At 34.2% G+C, this 24,032-nt stretch overlaps 1 protein-coding gene across 1 annotated transcript in view; it reads right to left on the bottom strand.

The window, feature by feature from the left end:
* LOC133173603 (kinesin-like protein KIF28P) overlaps positions 1-24,021 on the bottom strand; it is a 35,644-nt gene extending 11,623 nt beyond the window's left edge. The window contains exons 1-18 of the mRNA XM_061308584.1: positions 23,683-24,021; positions 21,326-21,511; positions 20,631-20,837; positions 17,682-17,810; positions 17,126-17,260; positions 11,580-11,743; positions 10,136-10,247; positions 8,255-8,322; positions 7,815-7,948; positions 6,676-6,757; positions 5,746-5,882; positions 5,156-5,210; positions 4,736-4,859; positions 3,845-4,105; positions 3,235-3,333; positions 2,453-2,598; positions 1,717-1,977; positions 1,113-1,273 (exon numbers count right to left, since the gene is read on the bottom strand). Coding sequence (XP_061164568.1) covers positions 1,113-1,273; positions 1,717-1,977; positions 2,453-2,598; positions 3,235-3,333; positions 3,845-4,105; positions 4,736-4,859; positions 5,156-5,210; positions 5,746-5,882; positions 6,676-6,757; positions 7,815-7,948; positions 8,255-8,322; positions 10,136-10,247; positions 11,580-11,743; positions 17,126-17,260; positions 17,682-17,810; positions 20,631-20,837; positions 21,326-21,511; positions 23,683-23,739 — 2,518 coding nt within the window. The 5' untranslated portion in view covers positions 23,740-24,021. The remainder of the gene's footprint in view (positions 1-1,112; positions 1,274-1,716; positions 1,978-2,452; positions 2,599-3,234; positions 3,334-3,844; positions 4,106-4,735; positions 4,860-5,155; positions 5,211-5,745; positions 5,883-6,675; positions 6,758-7,814; positions 7,949-8,254; positions 8,323-10,135; positions 10,248-11,579; positions 11,744-17,125; positions 17,261-17,681; positions 17,811-20,630; positions 20,838-21,325; positions 21,512-23,682) is intronic.
* Positions 24,022-24,032: the final 11 nt, after the last annotated feature.

The raw sequence follows: 24,032 nt of genomic DNA, 5'->3' as shown, positions 1-24,032 counted from the left end.
CTGTGACAAGTCTCTCCTAGCTTATATCTATACATACCCTTTGACTTGTCTCTCCTAGCTTAAGTCTATATATATCCTGTAACAAGTCTCCCCTAGCTTAAGTCTATATATATCCTGTAACAAGTCTCTCATAGCTTAAGTCTATATATCCTGTGAAAAGTCTCTCCTAGCTTAAGTCTATATATACCCCATGACAAGTCTCTCCTAGGTTGTTTATACATACCCTGTGTCAAGTGTCTCCTAGCTTAAGTCTATATATACCCTGTGACAAGTCTCTCCTAGCTAAGTTCTATATATACCCTTTGACTTGTCTCTCCTAGCTTAAGTCTATATATATCCTGTGACAAGTCTCTCCTAGCTAAGTTCTATACATACCCTTTGACTTGTTTTTCCTACCTATATATATCCTGTGACAAGTCTCTCCTAGCTTAAGTCTTTGTACATCCTGAGACAAGTCTCTTCTAGCATAAGTCTATATTACCCTGTGACAAGTTTCTCATAGCTCAAGTCTATGAATAACCTGTGACAAGTTTCTCATAGCTTAAATCTATACCCCTTTGACAAAGCTCTCCTAGCTAGAGTCTATATATACCCTGTGACAAGTCTCTCCTAGCTTAAGTCTATACATACTCTGTGACAAGTCTCTCCTAGCTTAAGTCTATACATACTCTGTGACAAGTCTCTCCTAGCTTAAGTCTATACATACTCTGTGACAAGTCTCTCCTAGCTTAAGTCTGTACATACCCTATGACAAGTCTCACCTAGCTTAAATCTATACATACTCTGTGACAAGTCTTTCCTAGCTTATGTCTATACATACCCTATGACAAGTCTCCCCTGGATTAAGTCTCTGTATACCCCAATTCAAATCTCTCTTTAGTTTCTACATATACTCCCTATCAAATTTACCCTGACTTTAGTTTCATCATATCCAACATCAAGTCTCTCTTATCTTCTTAAGTCTCCATATATACCCATATCATATCAAATCTCTCCTGACTTAAGTTTGATCATATCCCAAATCAAGTTCTCTCCTGACATAAGTCTCTACATACTTCATATCAAATCTCTTCTGCTTGAAGTTTCATCATACCCCAAATCTCTCTACATACCCTGTGTTCCCCAGAGCTCCACCACCAGGGAATGTGTCTGTAGGTAGTTTATAAACTCATGTGTGACTTTCTTCTCCTTTACTTGATACATCAGGTTGAAGTCACAGTAGCTTTTTCCCCAGACTGTATCACTCTTCACTGGCTTTTGGTTGACTAAAAACCTAAATAAATTATTTTCAGATTTTAAAGATCATATAAAAATGGTTTCCATAAGAATTACTAAAAAGTTTTAGTTTTTGTTATTTGATAAAGATAATTTTCCTTTATTGTCTGAAAGAGCATATTCAATCTTTCTTTGTGACAACTTTACTTATTGCAACTCAAGCATGTGAATAGTAATATTTTCTCTGATATCCCCTCCCATCTATAATTATCTTCATTTTCAAGATAAAAGTAATATGCTTGATAAAAGTATACTTGCTTGATGCAAGATAAAAGTAATATGCTTGATCAACATGAACAAACATTCTGAAATTTCCTCATAATCCTCAACATTTTTGTTATGCACAAAGTGGTTTGCAACAATTAGTAAGACCTGAGAAGTGAGTTTCCCAGTAGAAATATTACACATAATCAGATGAGAACAATCTACCATATTACTCACTTGCAGTACACTCCCCTTGACCTATCTTCTGAGCACCACCTGACCCCCATGGCTTCGGGTATGGTAATCTCATAACTGAATGGTTTCCCCAGCAGTTCTCGGGGTTCTACTATGCTCTCCTCCCCCAGATGTACCCCCTTCTGATCCAGAGGGAAAATCCCCACTTTTATTACGGCCTCTTCTCTGCCGTGGTAATTATGTAGGGTAAAATGTTCATCCGTTTCCACGCAGTATGAAAGACTTTGTAACATCACATGGCAGCTTTGAATTGAATAATAGTAAAAAGACTTTGTATAATGTTTAAAAAATGGAAACCTTAGGTGTAAATCTGTGTTTCTACAATCTGTACAGAAGCGTTTCATTAAATAGCCATAAGTTTTAAAAAAAATTAATCAAGTTTTACAATGTCTCCAGAATACTTTCTCAGAGCTAGCTTAAGAAGTCATTTATTTTGGTATACCGCACATTTTTAGCGAGATGAAAATTTAGCAATTCTTCCTTGAAAATCAGTATTTAATTTTAGTACTAGTGAGGAGTAATTTGAGTGATTTTATGATGCCTAGAAAGAAAACCATGACCTCTAAATGTGAAATAAACTGTTCGCGATACTCAACTTTAGCTATCTCAACACTCTCACTAATAATGCCAAAATCGAATCCTCACTAAAATTTCTACTTGTACTGTATTATAGCTATTACTATTTTTTTTTACTCTGAGCGTATCAGGCATTTCTTACCTCCCCAAAAAAATGTCTTCCACAGGGTCCCAGAAGGGGTCTTTGTCTCTGCCCTGTGGTATGGATTCCCCATCCATAAATTTACAGTACAGTTCCTCCATTAAATCCTTCCGATGAAGGAATTTATCTCTAGACCAAACCCACACCTACAAGAAATGGACCAAGTGGTATTTATTTAAGGAATAACTGTCTAATTTTTTGGATTCATGATGTGATCAATCGAGTGGCTTGCGTGATAATTTGCATAAATGCCGAAGGCGTTTATGCATAAAATTATCACGCAAGCCAATCGATTGATCATCGTCATGAATCCAAAAAATCTGACAGTTATTCCTTATATTTACATGCTTCTGATTCTGCAAACTCCCGTGCTAATAGCCCCGCTTCTGTCTCTATTTGTCCGTCCTGCACGTGATTTTTTTTTAACCGCGCCCACCGATGAACCAGTAGATTTATGTAGAAATAAAGTATTTTTACAATTTGTTATTTTATCTCGGACAGAGACATTGGAAATGTAAATATTATACATGTACTTTGTACTTTCAATGCTACAGAACTGATATATTTAGAGAAGTCTCATATAACTCGTCTCTTGGGTAGATAAGAGGGGTGTGTCGGAGGGTATATAGACATTCTTTTTCTTCAAATTATATCATCTTCAACTGAAGCAATCCTCCATCCCTCCTCTTACTTATTTAATTTCTTTTGTTTTTGCTTTTCAAAATATATATTCTCGAGAAGAAAAAAAGTCTAGAACTGAATAAGTACACAAACAAAATTACCTTCTTGTTTCTTTGATTAGTGACCCTGATTTGAACTTCTTTTGCTGCCTGCTGTGGCTGAAATTCATTTGTTTTGATTTCTGCCTCAAATTTCAATCCCTAAACAATAAACCACAAGTCAGTTAGGATCATAAAACAATTTACAAGTAACACTATTACCTAAGAATTTTTGTCTCATGGTCTATCTAAAACAAAAACCAAAATAGTGTAACATGTAACCTTACATTAAAGTGTTCATAAAAATTGTTTTAAAAAAAAACTAAAATTAAAAAAAAAAAACACCCCATCTTATAACTTAAATAACATGTATTCAAGAGTTTTCAAATTCAAATTTAGGAAATCTCTTTTAGGAATTATCTGAAGGGGTTTTGAAAATTTTCAACAAAACAGTTTTTGCCTCACAAATGAGCAATGTTTTGCCCTGAAAATTTTTGAAATACTTTTGGACATAATAAGCTCATCTACTTATCTGACCAAATTCCTTTAATTAAACACTGAAACTTTTCCCCACAATTTTAAAGAAATCTTAAGAGAAATTTGATCAGCAATTTGATAGCAAGCTGTTCTAACACGTGCATAATAATGGACAAAACAATGTACTGAGTCAAACCTTTTTTAATTCTAGACTAATGGCATTGGCTTCCGATATTTGAGGAAGTAGGTCCATAAAGTCCTGAAATATGACATACGACTTCAGATTCTCCATGGATTCACTGATGCGTGGTGTTTGTAAATCTAGGGCCACGCCTCTGTGTTCTGCTAACTCAGCCATGAAGAAGTCATAATCGTAGCCTTTCTCTTCATTTGGTTTTCTTTCTTTCATTTGACCCACATACAAGTACAGACAACTAGATCCAAATTTGATCCTGCTCTGTAAAAAAAAAAAATATATATATAATCGCTAAAGATGATGTGAAGAATATTAATTTTATGATTGGTTTAAGGAGTATACTGATTATTTTTTTCATCTACCAATGTCAAGGGCAAGGTCAATGTCAACCCTACAGACAATGCTAAAAATGTATCATTTACCTCCATGAAAAGTTTGAAGAAAAGACATTGAATATGTCACCCATGACAGGGACAAAAGTAATAAATGAATGAATTCACGATTGTTCCAGAAAGTTAATCACAGACCTAAATTTGCCTTAATTTTTGAGCAGGGTAGGATACATGTTGGTACAGGTACATTAAGTTTAAACAATTCAACCAAACGGGTCTCAATTAAAATTTTGTCACTTTTTTTTTTAGCAACTCTCCATTTTGACTCAAAGACATGTGTTAAACAGTGCTGGTAAATTAATTTTTAAGCAAAATAATGGTTAGTACATTAGAATATTACTTGCTTGAAAAAGAAAAAATGAAAATAAAAAAAAAACATCCAGAGAAACAGCAATGTAGTTGTAAGTAAGAGTATTGTTTATATGTTCACTGCACAAAAATATTGTTTTTGTACTTTTGTACATGAATTCATGTTAAAGTAATAAATCCTGCCTCTTACCAGATGAGGCAGCTCCTCTTTAGATTTAAGCTTGATTCCATTGACATAAATCTTAGATCCATTAACAGGTTCCAGTGTGACCTTTGACCCTGTGTTTTTAATTATGGCATGCTGATCCTGAATTCTGAAATGGATAAAAATTTCATAAAGTTTTGAATACATGTACATGTAGTTCTAAATATTGATCATCTGTGTGAGGGGTCTTATATATCCAACAAAACCATTCTCAACTGCACCAACTCACTAAAGCAATACTTTGTTTATGCCACACATACAATATTAAGATAAACTTTGAATCCCCCCCCCCCCCCCCAAAAAAAATGGCTTTATTTTCTATAGGAGTTTCTTTTTTTCTTGCTGAGATATGTAAATTATCATATTTTAACCAAGATCTAATAGGCTCAATAGTGAATAAGTTACCCTAGTCCCCTGATAGAGTGTGTTGCTGTGGCACTTCTTCCAAATGTTGTTTCACCTACATAAAAATTATAAACATTCTCAATACCACTACACAGAAAACACTGGCAAATATACAATTTCCTTCACAACTTTGTTATAGCTATGAAAGTAAAATACAAGGATCATATACAGTTCCATTTGTAAAGCAATAGACAGTCACTTACTACACATAAAGAACTACACAAACTGACACATATACAAAGTTTGACACTTACTGACACGTATACAAAGTTTGACACTTACTGACACATATACAAAGTTTGACACTTATTCACACGTATACAGAGTTTGACACTTACTGATACGTATACAGAGTTTGATACTTACCGACACGTATACAAAGTTTGACACTTACCGACGATTATACAGAGTTTGACACTTACCGACACGTATACAGAGTTTGACACTTACCGACACGTATACAGAGTTTGACACTTACCGACACCTATACAGAGTTTGACACTTACCGACACGTATACAGAGTTTGACACTTACCGACACGTATACAGAGTTTGACACTTACCGACACCTATACAGAGTTTGACACTTACCGACACGTATACAAAGTTTGACGACTCCTGAGAGCTGCGAGTCCTCATTGATGTTGGTGAAGTAAGGAACTGTCCTCCATTCTGCATGCTCCTCCTCATGTTCCAGACTGATCCCATGTCCTCTCTCCCACTCTTTTCTGTACAAAGATTAATTTTTTAATGAAAGAAACTAGTTGTATTGAAAGATTAATTTCTAAAGAAAAAATAGCAAAACCTCTAGCTTGAATTCACCTATCCTTCTCAGTCTTGCCAAATATTCCAGGATATGAGTTAAGGATTCATAAATCAATGTCATTGTTATATGTTTTGACCTTGTCCACCCATCTTAGGATTAATGTGATTTTTCTTTCCATCTTTATTAAGATTAAATGACTTGACCTTGTCCATCCTTGTTAATGTTGTAGGAAATTAATCTTACCCATCCTTGTTAGGTTCATACATGATTTGACATTGTCCATCCTTGTTAGGGTCATAAATGATTTGACATTGTCCATCCTTGTTAGGGACATACATGATTTGACCTTGTCCATCCTTGTTAGGGTCATACTTAATATGACCTTGTCCATCCTTGTTGGGGTCATACATAATTTGACCTTGTCCATCCTTGTTAAGATCATGTGTGATTTGACTATGTCCATCCTTGTTAGGGTCATACAGGTATGTAATTTGATCTTTTCTAACCTTGCTAAGCTCATTTGTGATTTGACATAATTTGTTGATCCTTGTTAGGGTCATATGTGATTTGACCTTGACCATCCTTGTTAGGGTCATACATGATTAGACCTTGCCCACCCTTGTAAGGGTCATACATGATCAGACCTTGTCCATCCTTTTGTGGGTCATGTGTGATTTGACCTTGCCCATCCTTGTTAGGGTCATACGAGATTAAACCTTGACCATCCTTGTTAGAGACATGTAATTCCGTCTTACCTGGCCTCCTCTAGTTTTTGCTCCCATGACTTGTTCATATCTGCCATCCTGGATTCATTCTCCTGCAAAAGTCTCTGTAATTCTTAATAAAAATAGACACAAATTAATGTAGTATTCTTTGTATATGTTTTAGAGTTAATGCATAATAATTGTTACAAAGGTCCATGGGCCAAAACACTCACTTGAGTCATACTGGCCCTGTCATACTGGTCATTTAATTGTGGGCTCCACCCTACCCTACTGGGCCATGATTTGAACAAACTTGAATCTGCCCTACCTGAGAATGCTTGAATATTAATATCAATTATCATGGCCTTCTTGTTCTTGAGAGGAAGATTATTTATAAAGATTTTTTCCAATATATTCCTATTTAAAATTTTGATCTCCTATTGTGGTCCCAACCTGTCTCCGGGGACAATAAATTGAAAAAACTTGAATCTACAATTTGTCAGGAAGCCTCCACACATGTCTCATCTTTTCTGGCCCAAGTGGTTCTTGAAAAGAAAAGAGGATTTTAAGTGACCCTTTCCTTCTGCCTTTTTTAAGATTAAGATTAAGATAAGATTTCTTAAGACATCTCTTAAGATTATTTTAAGATCTTTTATACATATATCTTAAAATTTTTAAAAGGTGCCACCAAATTTTCCCTAATTCTTAATTATCTTCCCTTAAAAGAGGGCATTACTCTTCAATTGAAAAAAAAAAACTTGAATCCCTTTTACCCAGGAGTACTTTGTGCCAAGTTTGGATAAAATTGGCACAGTGTATCTGGACAAGAATTTGAGAATATGAAAAGTTTACAGATGACACACAGACAGATGCTAGACATTTGGATTAAAAAAGCTCATTTATTTGAGGCATTGGCTCAGGTGAGCTAAAATATATGTTATCAAGGTAAACAGATCCTTAGTATAAAATAATATTTGAAAAAACAACTCTGGCATTTACCAATAAATTAACTCTATGTACCCTCCTAGTTTGCTGCCCACATCCCCCACTTCCACCCAATCCCCCAACCCCCTTTTTGAGCACTCTTTTTATACTTCACATTGGATAATAATCATAAAAAAGTGTTTCATTACATTCTGATCAATAGTACAAGATAATATAAGAAAAATAAATTCATTATCCCTGCGTACCCTCTGAGTCCGCTGTTTTCCCTCCTCCTTTTCCGAGAGCAGCCAGCAGCTTAGCATTTTCCTCCTTCAGTTCACGGATCAGTCTGTCTGTGGGACTCTCATTTACTACAGCTTTATTCTGAATCTTCTTGGCCCTGAAGAATAAATGCCACATTTCAAATATTCCTCCTCATCCTTTACTACTTTTTGCTTAATGTATGGAATTGTGTGAAGTTAAAATAAATATGTATTTTAAGTGACTTTTAAAGTATGATGCATGTATTTTACATATGTTTTTCAGGTTCAGGTTACTCTTGCCTAGCAATCTAGACTTGATGTTCAAAATGTTACAATATAATAAATGATCTTGTGCAATTATATCCAACTATGCCAATTGTTATTCTCTGTAAGACATATTAAGTCTCATTGCTGTTACAGGGAGGTAACTCTTCCGGCCTTACCTGTCAGCATATCGCAGTGTAGAAAGCGTTTCATCATAATTAATGTCTGCTGGACTCAATGCTGCTATCTAAATATCAACAAATCTCATTTATGATAGTTAAACAAATAAAATATTCAATACAATAATGCAGTGGATATTTATATTTCATATATATGAACACATTATGAATTGGCATATTTTCTCAAGGGAGAGATAAATTTAAAATTCATGCTGGGTATTAAATGGACCATAGTTTTCAAGAGAAATGATACCCTGTTGTAATGTGAAATATGTTAATTTTGCATTTTAGAGCAATAGTTGTTGGAATTAATAATTATATTCGAGTTTGTGTTGTCAACTAAAAACTGTCACAAGATCAAATGCAAAGTTACCGTATCATATATCAGTAATATTCTGTTGGAGATCAATAAACATGTTTGAGTCGCAGTTTATCAGATCTTGGGTTGCAAGGGTATTGCTCAATGCCATCATGTTAACATTAGTAAATAAACTGTCAACATCAAGCTTTTATTCATAATTTTGCTCTCATAAGATTCTGGCACTCACAAGTCGACATATTTTGTACTCGTGAAATTAACAGCTAGCATAAGCAAAAGTCTGGGTAAGGTTTGCATGACAACAGACAAGCAGTCTTACTAATGATGAATTACTTGGAGATCAATTGTTATGAATAATGCATAGCTTTCTTGATTCAACATCAATTATAGAGTGTAGACTACAGGGTTTCTTAGCTGCTTCATAATGTGACAGTCTGACTCTACCCCTAAATTAACTGTGCGTGTTTAGTTTAATAATCAAACTCAATGATTATGTTTATTATCTTTTTTTCATAGTTCTACATAATACCCTGCATCAATATATCATGAAATTTTGAAATCTGAATTTTGAAATTCAATGCTAGTAAAATTTGTCTTGAACTTTAAAAAAATAAACGTGAGGTTTTTAATCTTGTCAAGGAGTGTGAATCAGTAATCTCCTTAACGGAACACGTAGTTTTGTATTTTTTAGAGCTCGACATAAAATTAAGCAGCAAATTACAGAGTTATCAAGAAAATATCAGCAAACACTGATGTAATTGTCTGGCAAGTCAAATCACTGCAGTAATAGACATGGTTGATCTTTTTTTTTCCTTTTAAAGTCCACTTTGCATTTCTTTTTTTCCAATTGTTGACTTATTTAACATCTTTAAACCACATAGGTTAATTATGCAGATATTCACCATACTGCATACTGAGTTTCAACACACTGTGCCAGATCAATTTTTTAATAGCTGTAAATTCCTTTCATTTACATTGATAATGATTAATTTCTAAAATTGAACTCATTTCTTTTGCTGTTGCTACTATGCCTTGACTACCATCTTTTTATTTCAAACAACATTATTTTGCTGTCAAGTATCTTTTCATTTATAAAAATGACTCCTATTTAGAAACTATAAAATATAGTGAAATATACCCATTACAGTTAAACTTCAAGAGAAACAGGATAATTTAAAACCTCAATTGTTAATTTTTGTAAGCATTATTTTTAGTCATATTTGCTTCCATTAGACATTTTCTCCTTAATTCTTATGAAAGCCATTGCAGTCATTTGCAGCATTAACAATAATTTACTTCAGTCTAAACAACTCAGATCCTGCTTTTTAAAGAGCCAAACTGCCTGTATATGGAACAAGTGTAATTCTTTTCTGGCACTTCCTATAATGTATCATAAGGACTCATGATACAATACTTCACATACTTTCACCTAATTTATATAAATAGTTTTAAGAAATATATTTTGAATGAGTCTTTAACTTAAAACATGCTTAATTATTCAGCAAAGTAAAAAAGTGATTTACTGTAATAATGACTTTCTTTGGGAAATGATTTAGATTTACCATGATGGTTCGACTGTTGCCTCCAAGTGCCGTCTGTAACAGTTTGGTGAGGACAGAGTTACGATAAGGAACCAAAACATTCTTCTTGCCTCCAGCAATGTCTGCCAATGCACTAAAACCAAGATTTAATGTATATAATTGACATATTCTCTAAAATCAAAATCCATAAATTAATATGAGGTGATTCTAGTGGTACTTTGTTTGTTGTTTGTTGTTTAACGCCCCTCTCGAGAGTTTTTCACTCATATGGAGATGCCACCACTTGCTGGTGGAGGGCTGCAAATTTTTACCTATACTCGGCACTCAGGGCCATTGAGCAGTGAGGGATCTTTTTTGTGCCAGCACCTTCTGCAACACGGGACCTCAATTTATATGGTCTCATCCGAAGGACCGGTCTCAATGTCCCACAGTGGGATTCAAACCCGCGACATAAGGATCAACTCCTTACTTCGTGACTCTAGAGCGAACGCTCTTACCACTGCGCCACGCGGGTGACTGATTCTAGTGGTACTGATGAATGAAATCATAATAATCACAGGAAATGTTTTAAAATTGCTGAACTTATCATAGTTACCCTGCACATCACTGACATATGTATTTGCCCAGTGTTATAGTTTGTTATACCAGATTGCATTGCCCATTGTTGTAACATATGGTGTGGTATGCAGTGTAATACTTAATGACATGGTTCGGAGTTTTCTATGTATTGTAGTGTACAGTATTTTACAGTACAATGTCAAAACCAACAACACTGCCCCTGTTTTTGTACTTTGTGATGTTGTATCTCTAACTAATGTGAAGTGTTGTATATGTAGCTGCCCAGATTTTGTTACAGTAATGTGTTATACCTGAAGACATTTCCCAGTATTGTAATTTGAAGTGTTGTATCTGTAGCTGCCCAGATTTTGTTACAGTAATGTGTAATACCTGAAGATGCTAGCTGCCCAATATTGTAATGTGAAGTATTGTATCCACAACTGCCCAGTTTTTGTTATGTGAAGTGTTGTATATGTAACTGCCCAGTTTTTGCAATGTGAAGTGTTGTATCTGTGACTGCCCAGTTTTAGCAATGTGAAGTGTGGTATCTGTAACTGCCTTATATCGTTATGTGAAGTGTTGTATCTGTATAACTGCCCAGTTTTTGTTATGTGAGGTGTTATATCTGTAACTGCTCAGCTTTAATAATGTGAAGTGTTGTAATGATAACATTGCCCAATATTGTAATGTTTGTGCTATGAAACATTACCAAGTTTTTGTAATACATGTATTTAGTGTTGTACCTGATAACAATACCCAATATCGTAATGTTCATTTTATCTAACATCAACCAGTTTTTTTGTAATGTTTGTTATCGTAACTGATGACATTGCCCAGATTTTGTAATGTTTAGTGTTGTACTGATGACATAGCCCAATATAAACATTACACAATTTTTGTAATGTACCTGATGACATTGCCAAGTGTTGAGAGACTCTGGTTGATGGCAGATCCCTCTTTTAACCGATCCCCTGTGGCACCAGTTGAGTCGGCTCTCTCACTTCCTGCTAAGTCCACCAAGTTAATGTCACTACTCCTAGTGTTGCTCTCACCCCCAGCATTTCTTATCACCTATAGTAATATACACAGTAATAACTGTACAGCACATCATTAAAAAACAGAAATAAATACACAAATGTAGCACATGCTCTTATAAAACTAATGTCAAAAGTAGCTGTAGCCCACTTCCATTCTCATTGACCGTATAGTGTAGGGCAGTGCTGTGAGAATTCCATCACCATCAAAAGTACATTTTAACTTGCCTAATTGGTCAAGCAGTTTAGCTCACTGTTCCTGCACTGCTAGCTAGGAAACAGGTACAGGAGATTGAAAGTTCAACACCTGGTTGGGGTGGAAATGGGTATCCTAATGTATTGGGAATTTCTATGTGCTTTCTGTATGAAATTTATTTTACAAGCAGAACAGGATTTTTTAAAAATATTTTCATGAGTTAAAATTTAAAAAAAATCCTTTCTCATGCATGATATAAACTATAATTCCAACTACAAAATATTGAAATTTTCTGTTTATTACATTTTCTTTGGTTATTTTCTTTTTCCCTGTCATTTTGTAAGACATTGTGTTGGCTGTGACATGTATTATATCATGACTGAGGAGCTGCGAGACATAAAAACTAAGTGATTGTGAGATTGAAAATTATAAACATGGATTTTAACTATGATTTAGAGAATCTTTGGCAGATCAATTCAGCATCAGAAAGGTTTATTCATTCTTGCTATCTATAGGGAGTATCTGTTAACTTTAATTTTCATTAACTTTAATTTTCATAAGAAAAATAGCCCCTTTCATGAGTCATTTTGAGGCTTTTTCTATTTAAAAGTTAGAGAAATGTTACAATTTAATGATGCCATATTTCCACATTCAGGTCTTCCCCCCTTATGCCATATTCTTTTCTGATTTATCATATTCATATATTCAACTATTTATTACGTCAATTTCAAAACTTTTTGAAGACATCAAATTTTTAGGGCAAAATAAAGCCAAAACCGTACCTACTTCTTTCTCAAATTGACAAATACATGTACCTTTCCCCTTAATAGCAGTGATAAATACTTGTTCAGATATTCACTGTATGTTCAGATGACTTTTTGCACTGCATGACCTTGGGGTCAACTTTAATTTCAGTTTGTATAAATTGTATCTGAGAGCACGTCTGGCATTTAATTAAAGGTCCAACATTCCATGGACTATTAACAGGAAGGAAATCCAGACTGGCCATGTCTGACGAAGTTCTGGCTCAAATTGATTCCTGAATAACTAAACAAATAGCAATAAAACACAATCAACCACACAGGCAAATCAGCATTTAGTTTTGTTTTCAACTTAATACACAGAGTTGCATTAACTTTTGTTCATTTATGTAAAGAATTCCATCTTATTTATCTATATGGAAAGTAAAATAATATAATTGTAATGTAGATGTTGTTGACAAATTTTCTTTCTCTGTCTGCTGATTTTTAATTAATATTTTCCTAGCATATCTCCTGTAGATTATAATGTACTTTGCTTTTTTAACTTAGAAAATGTTTCCAGTCTGTTTTGAATAGATTTTTTTTTCCCAATCAACTGGTACCATGATGATTTAAATGATTTCCTTGAAACATTTATTAGCAGACCCTGTTCTACTTATATCCAATACAAACAAACCTATCTCAAACCAGCCCTATAATTCTCTCATTTCTGTGATAAAGTTGAGGTATTTTAGAATTAATGAAATGCTTAATGATTACTTTCAATGATTTAAAATTTACTAACTTTTTATGGCAATCAAGTGACAAGTGTATATATTTACACAATGCACCTACATGTCTACATGCACTGCACTAGCTATGGATTTTTTAAATTGCTAATCGCCTCTCGGATTAAGTGCCTTTGATGTGCATTGTTTGAGTCGTATTAACAACTATTCCCCCAACTATAAAGTATTCCTAGGTGTGGCCTAAATCTTTAAAATCTGATGCATAACTTGGCAGTTCACACAAAGCAACTTTCATTCAACTCAACACATTTAAAAAAATTCTTTTGGTAATAGTGACCTTGAATAGCAACTGCGCATATCCCTACTCTGCCAATACAAAGAATTCCGTTACTATCTATTCAATATAACCTCAAAAGATTGTAAATTTTATAAAATAATTCTAATGTATATCTAATCGCTTTTGAAAAATAAGAATCTATTGAAAATCTTTAACTCGCAGGATCATTGGTGCTTCATGAAATAGGCCTATGTGACAAGTCTGTGTGATTTACACACTAATAACTCACACAAAACTTAAAAACATTCCTTATATTTCAACAGTCAATCTTATTAAACTATCAGTATTTTTTCCAATCAGATAAATGATTAGTCTATTTCTCTTGGAAGATGGTCAATCTAACCTATAGTAAAGTGGATATAGAGTCCTCAAAGTATGAACAATCATTGCACTTAGTGCAAATGAATAGATACGGACTCAGTCTGGGATGATTACACAACGATTAAACTGTCACAGTAAAACCTCTTCAGTCTACTTCATAACCATTACATTGTTTACTCGCGACACCACTAATCCAATACTTAAACACTTAGCTTAGTCGTAATGTGTAAACCCCCCCCTACAGGCTAGAGTAGATACCTGCATAGGGGGAACAGAGGATGAGCACAGGTGTGTACGTTGGTTATAAATTCTGATGATTTATCTTAATAAAGGTGTAGAAAGATACATTTCATCTAAAAATATTTACAATATGTAGAAGTGATTTTTTTTCATTTTAACATAAAGTTTTACACAATTATGAACACTAATTTTACATGCAGGTTCAATATTCCTTTGTTTCTGAGCAGCTTTATATATCTTGCACATTTTTTCTATAACTCGATCCTCAACATTTATTTTGCTCTCAGAACAATGTATTACATAATTTATATCAGACCACGGTGTGCAAACATAATCATATAAAATGTTTTCATACAGTGTCTTAGTTACCAGTCCTAAGATTCATTCAAGATCAATACTGAATTAGAAATGCATAGTGGCACCTTGATAGACATTTTACACAAATATTGCATCTGTAATCAATCTTTTGTGCTACAGTATAGCACTTAACCAATTCTGAACAGTATCATTACTGTTCTGCAAATTCTACTATTGTTGAGCAGCTTGCATGGGCCTGACCTCACAGCTAAGGACAACTACCCTGTCAAGAACAATACTCACAGAACCCAGACATAGTCAGGATTTTATGAATGCTGCCTGTCTGGAGGAGGAAATGATGGTGATAATGGTGGTGGTGGTTGTGAATGATTGAACTTGTTGATAATAATGTTTAATTACATGTTACTGATGAGGATTATATCTTTCTATTCACTTTCTGTCATGTTTCTTTTATATATTGTACCTCTGACTAATTTGTATTATAAAGTATTCAATAAAACATGCTTATAACGATGTGCCAGGGATGAATGATTTTACTTTGTTATAAGTGTAATTTGTTATAACTGTCAGATTCACAATATCTTTTAGAAGTCAAGGGGACTGAAAATCACTTTGTTGCAAGTGTCAATTCATTATTATAATATATTAAGAATGTTCACTATAAGCATGTTTTACTGTATATATGTTATAATGTACCAATATTTTGGCTTGACTAATTAACTAAACTAAAACTCAGTCATGATGACGGTGTAGATGGTTCTGAACTACATGGTTTGAATTGTTGAGAATCCTGCATAATTTACATAAAATCTTATTGGTGAAGATGGTGATGTGGTGGTGATGATGACTGTGCTAGTGGTAATTGTAGCAAATTAACTGATTAAATTATTGATGATGACCATGTATAACTTAAATGTCGTTGATAAAATCTGAATAAAATCAGATCTTTGATACACTCTGAAATTCTGATAGTTGCTGCACAGCGACTGTCGGAATAATGGAGCATTTCAAAGATTTCAATCACATTTGTCATTGATATTGATGATGTTGTACAGGGGTAAAAAACCTGATTCAACCTAATGTTGATGAACACGTGTGACCGGTCAATGATATTGTTAGTGATGATGGTAGTGTATTACCAGATTATCTGGTTAAATCTGATGGTGATGTCCATGTGTCACATACCAGTGACATTGATGGTGGTGATGGTGGTGGTGAATTACCTGGTTAAAGCTGATGGTGATGACCATGTGTGACATATCAGTGACATTGGTGGTGGTGGTCTATTACCTGGTTAAACCTGATGGTGATGACCATGTGTGACATTTCAGTGATATTGATGGTGGTGATGGTGGCAGTGAATTACCTGGTTAAACCTGATGGTGATGACCATGTGTGACATATCAGTGACATTGGTGGTGGTGGTGAATTACCTGGTCAAAGCTGATGGTGATGACCATGTGTGACATATCAGTGATATTGATGGTGGTGATGGTGGCGGTGAATTACCTGGTTAAACCTGATGGTGATGTCCATGTGTGACATATCAGTGACATTGGTGGTGGTGATGGTGGTGGTATATTACCTGGTTAAACCTGATGGTGATGACCATGTGTGACATATCAGTGACATTGATGGTGGTAGTGGTGAATTACCTGGTTAAAGCTGAAGGTGATGACCATGTGTGACATATCAGTGATATTAATGGTGGTGATGGTGGCGGTGAATTACCTGGTTAAACCTGATGGTGATGTCCATGTGTGACATATCAGTGACATTGGTGGTGGTGATGGTACATTACCTGGTTAAACCTGATGGTGAGACTATGTGTGACATATCAGTGACATTGGTGGTGGTGATGGTGGCATTGAAATACCTGGTTAAACCTGATGGTGATGACCATGTGTGACATATCAATGACATTGGTGGTGGTGGTGATATATTACCTGGTTAAAGCTGATGGTGATGACCATGTGTGACATACCAGTGATATTGATGTTGGTGGTGGCGGTGATATATTACCTGGTTAAACCTGATGGTGATGACCCTGTGTGACATACCAGTGACATTGGTGGTGGTGATGGTGGTGGTCTATTACTAGGTTAAACCTGATGGTGATGACCCTGTGTGACATATCAGTGACATTGGTGGTGGTGATGGTGGTGATATATTACCTGGTTAAACCTGAAGGTGATGACCATGTGTGACATATCAATGACATTGGTGGTGGTGGTGATATATTACCTGGTTAAACCTGAAGGTGATGACCATGTGTGACATACCAGTGATATTGATGGTGGTGGTGGTGTTGATATATTACCTGGTTAAACCTGATGGTGATGACCATGTGTGACATATCAGTGACATTGATGGTGATGGTGGTATATTTCCTGGTTTAACCTGATGGTGATGATATGTGACATATCAGTGACATTGGTGGTGGTGGTACATTACCTGGTTAAACCTGATGGTGATGACCATGTGTCACATACCAGTGACATTGGTGATGGTATATTACCTGGTTAAACCTAATGGTGATGACCATGTGTGACCTGCTGCTGGTGGCGTTCATGTTTGTGGAGGCTGTGGTTCGGTTGACTGTACCTTGCTCCATTAGTTTCTCTATCTCTTTATAATTCCTCACTGGCACATTCTTAACAAAACATTTAATATTGTAAGACATTTTGCTTTATTACAAGTTGAAATTAATATATAAGTAGTTCATTTTCTTGTTTCAGTAAGAGGCATTTAACAGTAATATATTTCAGAGTATTTAATTATCAGAATACATTTAGGAGGAAAACTTAGTTTAGTGTAAAAGGCGGTACAGCTGTAGTATATAGGTTTTTCTCTCTCTAAGAACAAGTATATCCCCATCCAAAGCCTTACAAAACCAACAGTACAGATACCTTTTTGCGAGTGTTTGAATCCATATAAAATATGTTTTTAACATGTACAGATAAATCATTTTCTGTTTCTTGAATTCCCAATTTCATTAATTTACATAAATATACCAAAAAAATTATCACAAGTTATTTTCCCCCTCTACGGTATGCCTGTAGAGGCTGACTTACTTTGAGCCCATCCACATAGAAGCCTGCCTGTGGATTCTGTCTGATTTTCAGACCCTCCGGTGATTGTTTGGCCTTCACTAACAGGTCCTTAACTCTCTCGTTGTAGATTTCCAGCATGCTGAAGGAAACCTACAGATTAAGTAATAAAGTTACTCAATAACTGAGATATAACTATTAATTTCTATACAATTTGTGATTATAAGTTAATTACCAGTGTTGTACTCTATAATGTATATACACAATAAGAATGTTTATTTTCAATGGAAGATGATAAATAAAATGCTAGCTTGATTACTTCTTACAAATATAATTCCTGAAGCAATGCTTCTATATAAGCATGATACGATGATACAAGAAAAATAATTTTTTTGGTTTTGTTTTTGGACAATGGAGTCACCTTTATGGCATGTAATTATGATACAGATATTCATCTGGCAAGCTTAACACGGGCATCAATTGAAAATGATTTAAATAGAGTATAGATACAATTTAACTGTTAAACAGGAATTCAAATATTTACCTGAAAAAAAAATGACATATTGATTGAAAGTTTGTCTCTCTTCTGGAAACGAAGTAAATTGAAATTCTTCTGAACCATTCATTAATCTTAGTCTCTAAGTGTTATGTGATAAATGATGTCCAATAGTCTTTGATTTACCAGGTTATTCTTTTTTTATTATTGATTTATACACAGGACTTCATCCTGGGATCAATGCAATAGTCTACATATTATCTATATACATGTTTTTGTTGCCTTAATAAAAAAAAAAAAATCTTGAACATTTTTTTTCAGTTCTTTATCTACATTGCAGCACAATCACTATATATGATCACCTGGCTCTCACTCTCCATTTGTAGAGCTGTCTCATTCTGTTAAGTTTGTCATTGTGTGCCAAACCAATTAGTCACTATAGATATGAGTGAAAAATACATCAAGGGCCTCATGGCTAACATGTTCTGGGTTGAACGTTTCCTAATGGGCCTAAATAGCTAACCTGTTTGCCAGGACCAAAACGTTCTAAGATGTGGTGCTATGGATATTTCACATTCAATGAAAACATCAAATAAAACATATCCTGGTAAAAATATTAAAATTCCTATAAGAATGAGTCCCCCCCCCCCCCAAATGGACAAGAATTAACTTAAAAGAAAGAACAAGGGGATGAATGGTTATCTATCTACAATTGGTATGCTTATAAATACATGCACCATGGATGCAACTTAATCTCATTGTGGTTTAAGCAAGAATGATCTCATAATCAGTCTATCTTATGTATATTCTTAAATTGGGGGAGGGGGGGGGGGTGTTCTTATCTGAAATGGAAAAAACCTAGTTTTGTTTCATGTAATAAACTTTTTTTTGCCAGATATACATTGATGCTATCACCTGTAATAAGTTTCTCTGAGTGATTATATACCAAAGCCATTACCTGTCTTATAATGGTACTAATCATTATAAACTTAATGTGTAGGAGAACAACATGCAACATAAATGGAAGATCCTAAATAGGTTTTAACTACTAGTGGTAGAATCATCGAAAAGATCTGGAAAAAGTCCAACTTCTGTACCGTTTTTAGTATTTTTAGGCATTGAATTGTAAATTTCTTACATACATCGTGCATATATCGCATTATGCAATATGATAAGTTGTCTGCACATCCTTTCATGTTATGCCATGATAAAAAATTTAGAGTTCAAACCTTATATATTTACATTTATCAATTTCATAGTAAAATGATAAATTATTACTTCTTTGAATTGAATAAATTATGCCTCTTTAAATAATACACACCGTACTTATATAGCTAAATTCATGAAGTCTTTTTAGAGCTGTTAGTTATATTCAATGTTTGTATGAATTTTGTTTTTTCGCTTGTGAAGTTGCATCTGTATGGCTTTCAACAGCTGTGATGTCAAAATAAATTCATTAGTTCATTTTCTTTAACCTTTTGATTTCGCTGTCTGTGTTACGGTATTATAAATGCTGGAACTTTCAAACACACTTCATAATTGAAATGCATATCAAATGTAAATAATTTATGTAGTATTTGATTTTGATCTGGAATGATTACAAATAAATTTTGAGTTGCCAAACATGGAAATGCTACATTAATTTTGTTATATTTTTTTTGCAATGTGAACCATTGTCAAATTCAACACACTACAAAGTTCAAACTTTTCCCAAAATTTCACACGACAAAAAATAAAGATTCATTCCAAAGTCAAAGAGGGTCTGACAGATGGCAATCATACACTGTATGCTTAAGAGATTTTCTGTCCTTCCATTCCTAATTTAATCTGTGTTAATTGAAAGCCATTGATTCACAATTCAATGTGTGCTTTTGGTTTGAAGGAAAATCTCTATTAAAGAGATGGAAACTATACAAATTTATCTAATCTCATGCAGTCTTAATGTTAATTAAACAAGAATGCTAATGGAGATACATGTATTTTCATTCAATTCATGCAATATGTATACACTTATCAGGGTAAATTCAATATAAAAGTAGAAGTTTTCTTCATTGAAGACAATGAGATTGAAACACGCACAACAAAACAATACATTTGTTGCAGTCAGTAAAATCTACCTCCATGGAAACCTCTTTTTCACAAGTGGGCTAGAATATCAATTTGTTTAGATTTTAACATGGCTGAATCTCACATTCCCTTAAAGGCACCTTTGATGTACATAGTTTAAAAATAACTCCTAAACAGGAAATCGTAAACACAGAATCAATACTGTGAAAGAAATCAATCTTGTATTTACACCAAGGCCTGTAATGTGCAAGTAATTTAACTCAATGATCATTTTCAACCTTATCAAGTAATGCTTAATACATGAAAGCCTAGAATATTTGTTTCCAAACTCCATTTATATACAAAAAAAGCTACACAAAATAAAACAGTTTTTACTGGAGCAGTGTCAAATGCTGGCCTATGCCCCCTACCTGTAACTGTTTTGTCTTGTCATTGTTTGTTTCTATGGCCTTAAATAACTCCTCGCAGGTGATGGGAACAATCCCCTTGTTTGGACCATACCCAATCATTGAGTAGCTCTTCCCTGACCCTGTCTGACCATACGCAAACAAGGCAGCATTGTAACCTTGCCATGCATTGTCCAAAACCCCTTGACCCAAGTCCTGGAAAACTCGACGCTGAAATTTAAGAATTACAAAGTAAAGTGGGAACTTAATATAAGGTAGCAAATCAACAATTTCCAGTTTTTCTATTAAGACTCCATTTTTAAAGTATTACATGTATAAGTACTTGCATGCCTTACTTGATGTGTATACTTGTGTGTCTTTCTTGATGTGTATGCTTGTGTGCCTTACTTGAAGTGTCTTTGTGCCTTACATTATGTGTAGTATACTTATGTGCCTTCCTTCAAGTGTATACTTGTGTGCCTTGCTTGATGGGTATACTTGTGTGCCTTACTTGTTGTGTATACTTTTATGTCTTACTTGAGGTGTATACTTGTTTGCCTTCCTTATTGTGTATACCTGCATGCCTTACTTGATGTGAATACTTGTGTGCCTTACTTGATGTGAATACTTGTGTGCCTTATTTGATGTGTATACTTGTGTGCCTTACTTGATGTGTATACTTGTGTGCCTTACTTGACCTGTACACTAGCGTGCCTTACTTGATCTGTATACTTGTTGGAGGAGTCTGGAATAAACACGCCTTCCTCGTTCTCCTGGCTTCCATTGTGTGACCAGTAGGAATAATCAAAGGAAAATGTTTTTGTGGAACCATTCTCTGGGTTTTTTATTGTTGTGGAATCTCCACTCATAGATATGATACAAGCTGACCCTGCATTCCTCTCTCTCTGTAGATAAAATCCATGTTTATTTATTCATTTGAATTTCCTTTTTCTTTAACATGATGTTCACTTAGTCTTGATTTTTTGGTGTAAGAATAATAAGAACATAATATTAAATCATTGCAATTAACTGTGTATTTGTATTTTAACTCTTTGAAATATGCATTTAAATGATCTCTACTTATTCAAAAAGATAAATTTAAGGTTTGCTGACTTAATCTCATAAACATACTGAAATAAAAACCATAATATTTGCTTTAAAAAAACAGATACATGTACTAGTACCTAATAATTACATTATGATTATGTAGTATTAATTCTTTGGTTCAACAAATACCACACGTTTAACTGGCCCCGTTTAACTTGTTTAACAAATTCATTAACGTTAATCCCAGCCTGTGATTCAGTTGGAATTTACACAGTGGGTGCACAATTACTTTTTGCATATATGATACTGATGTGTAATCTTAGCTGTAAAAACAATAAGGCACCTTAACAGGTAAATCCCAGGTGAGTATGTACCTCTATTACGTTGTTATATAAATATTTGTTCAGGGATTATACCTACTTCATAATCCTTTTGTCATGTATTATGTTTTTGAATGGTATTTATTCTAGGAGTACACTTTCAGTATACCTAAGTCATTAATAATTTTTATTAATATTCCTGGGGTGGATCCAGCAACATTTGAATGGGTGGTTCCAGGGTGGAGCCCCCACCCCTCCCCCATACACACACACATACTCAAATATAAATTCACACACATAGGGAGAAAAAAAATCATCTTAGGCTGTGGTAAATAATATCTTTGTTTTATGTCCCTTATTTCTTCAAAAAGGTACCCTCCCAACCAAATATCAAACACATTCCAAAAACTGCTGTAGCCCTAAAATTGAATTTATTTACAATATTTCCATAAAATGCAGAGAAAAATTGTTGAGAAATTGACAAACTTGTAATTGTTTATCAACTGGATTTTCTTGAAAACCTCCCCGCCAGGGGACATAAAACAAGGAATTAATTTACTATAGGCCTTATGCATACTCCCTTTTATGATATTTAAATTAGTTCCTTCAAAAGATGATCTGAAAATGATATATATATAGCCAAAGATTGCCAGAATCTGATATCAAATTGAACTTGCATGTTACTTATCAAATATTGAAATAAGTATTAAGGAGAATATATTCTACCATTCATGAGCTCACTCATAAATAAAAATGCTAAATAGGAGGAATATAGAAGGTGAATGGAGGAAAGGAAATATGTGAGACTCTATCTATAGCAAGTGGAATATGAGGAGAAATTTCTGCCAATGGACCTATTTGGAACTACATTTATATTCAAAATGTACTAGATGTAAAAATATCTATTCCAGAAAACTCTTTCTCTCCACTTGGCAAAAAATAAAAGGGGAGGTGCAACCCCATAACCCCCTCTAGATCTGCCAATGCATTCTTGTTTTATATACCCTTGCTCTAAAGTAGATACAAGATATATGCAAGTTTGGCCTATTTCTAGTTCAGGTAGTATTTTCAATGGCAAAAGATTAAAAGTGAGAGATTTTGCACATATCATTGCTTATCGATACTTGTACACTATTGATTTTCTCTTGAAAAAATTTCGAGAAATGTCCATAAAAAATATCAACAATGCAATTCAAGTTCACCTATGACTTTTGAATAGAAATGCCTTATCTTCTTTTGTTAACATTTCAAATACCAGAAATTTTAATCAGGCTTAGATTTATTATAGAATTCCTCTTTCATGTTTATTGAAGACACTCATGGCCTTCTGTGTGTGAATTTAATTTGGAAAGTTGAGAGATAAAGTATACGTAAGGGTTCTAACTTGTTGAATGTTAAATATGATGGAATTATAAGATAGCAAATAGGTTTTTTAACAATATTTGTAACAAAAGTCATGGTTTATGCCTGTAAAGAATACCTATATTATTACTTATCTTACTTTGTTATCAATTACCTTCCTGGTTCTGTGTAGAGGTTAAACTGACAAACTGACATTGTCAAAAAAATAAATCCCTGGTTCTTGTCAGCGTATTCATATGGTGCCAAAGACATGGTAACATTTTGATTTGCTCTGAACTGATAAGAATATTACATAAAATCTGCAACTGATGAGGGTATATGAAGGTAATTGAATATTAAGCGTTTACCTGATTAAATGGTCTCACACGCACTGCTACTTTAACACTATCTGATCCACCTGGCATCTTAGTTTGAATGAGCACAGTTACAATATTTCCAGGGAATACTTTAGAATATTAATCACCCATGTTTAATTAGTAACCATTACAAATATGTGTGGCGCAATAAATACCGAACTACACAAATGCCGCATCTTTATAACTAAATCACATGTCCAATTTTAAATTCCCCAAGGGAGCGTGAAGAATTTCCTACGTACAATAATCAAAACAATAGGTAATCCCAAAACTGTTTTGTCAATAGATGTTAAAGGTTTTACGAACATTACACGGCACACGGCTAACAACAGCTGATCGAA

The sequence above is a fragment of the Saccostrea echinata genome, unplaced genomic scaffold (assembly GCF_033153115.1).
Source record: "Saccostrea echinata isolate AGI-Se365-2 ecotype Australia unplaced genomic scaffold, CSIRO_AGI_Sech_v1 ptg000002l, whole genome shotgun sequence".
Taxonomy (NCBI): Eukaryota; Metazoa; Mollusca; class Bivalvia; order Ostreida; family Ostreidae; genus Saccostrea; species Saccostrea echinata.
The sequence above is the reverse complement of the archived record's forward strand: the minus strand, read 5'-3'. Positions and strand labels throughout refer to the sequence as shown.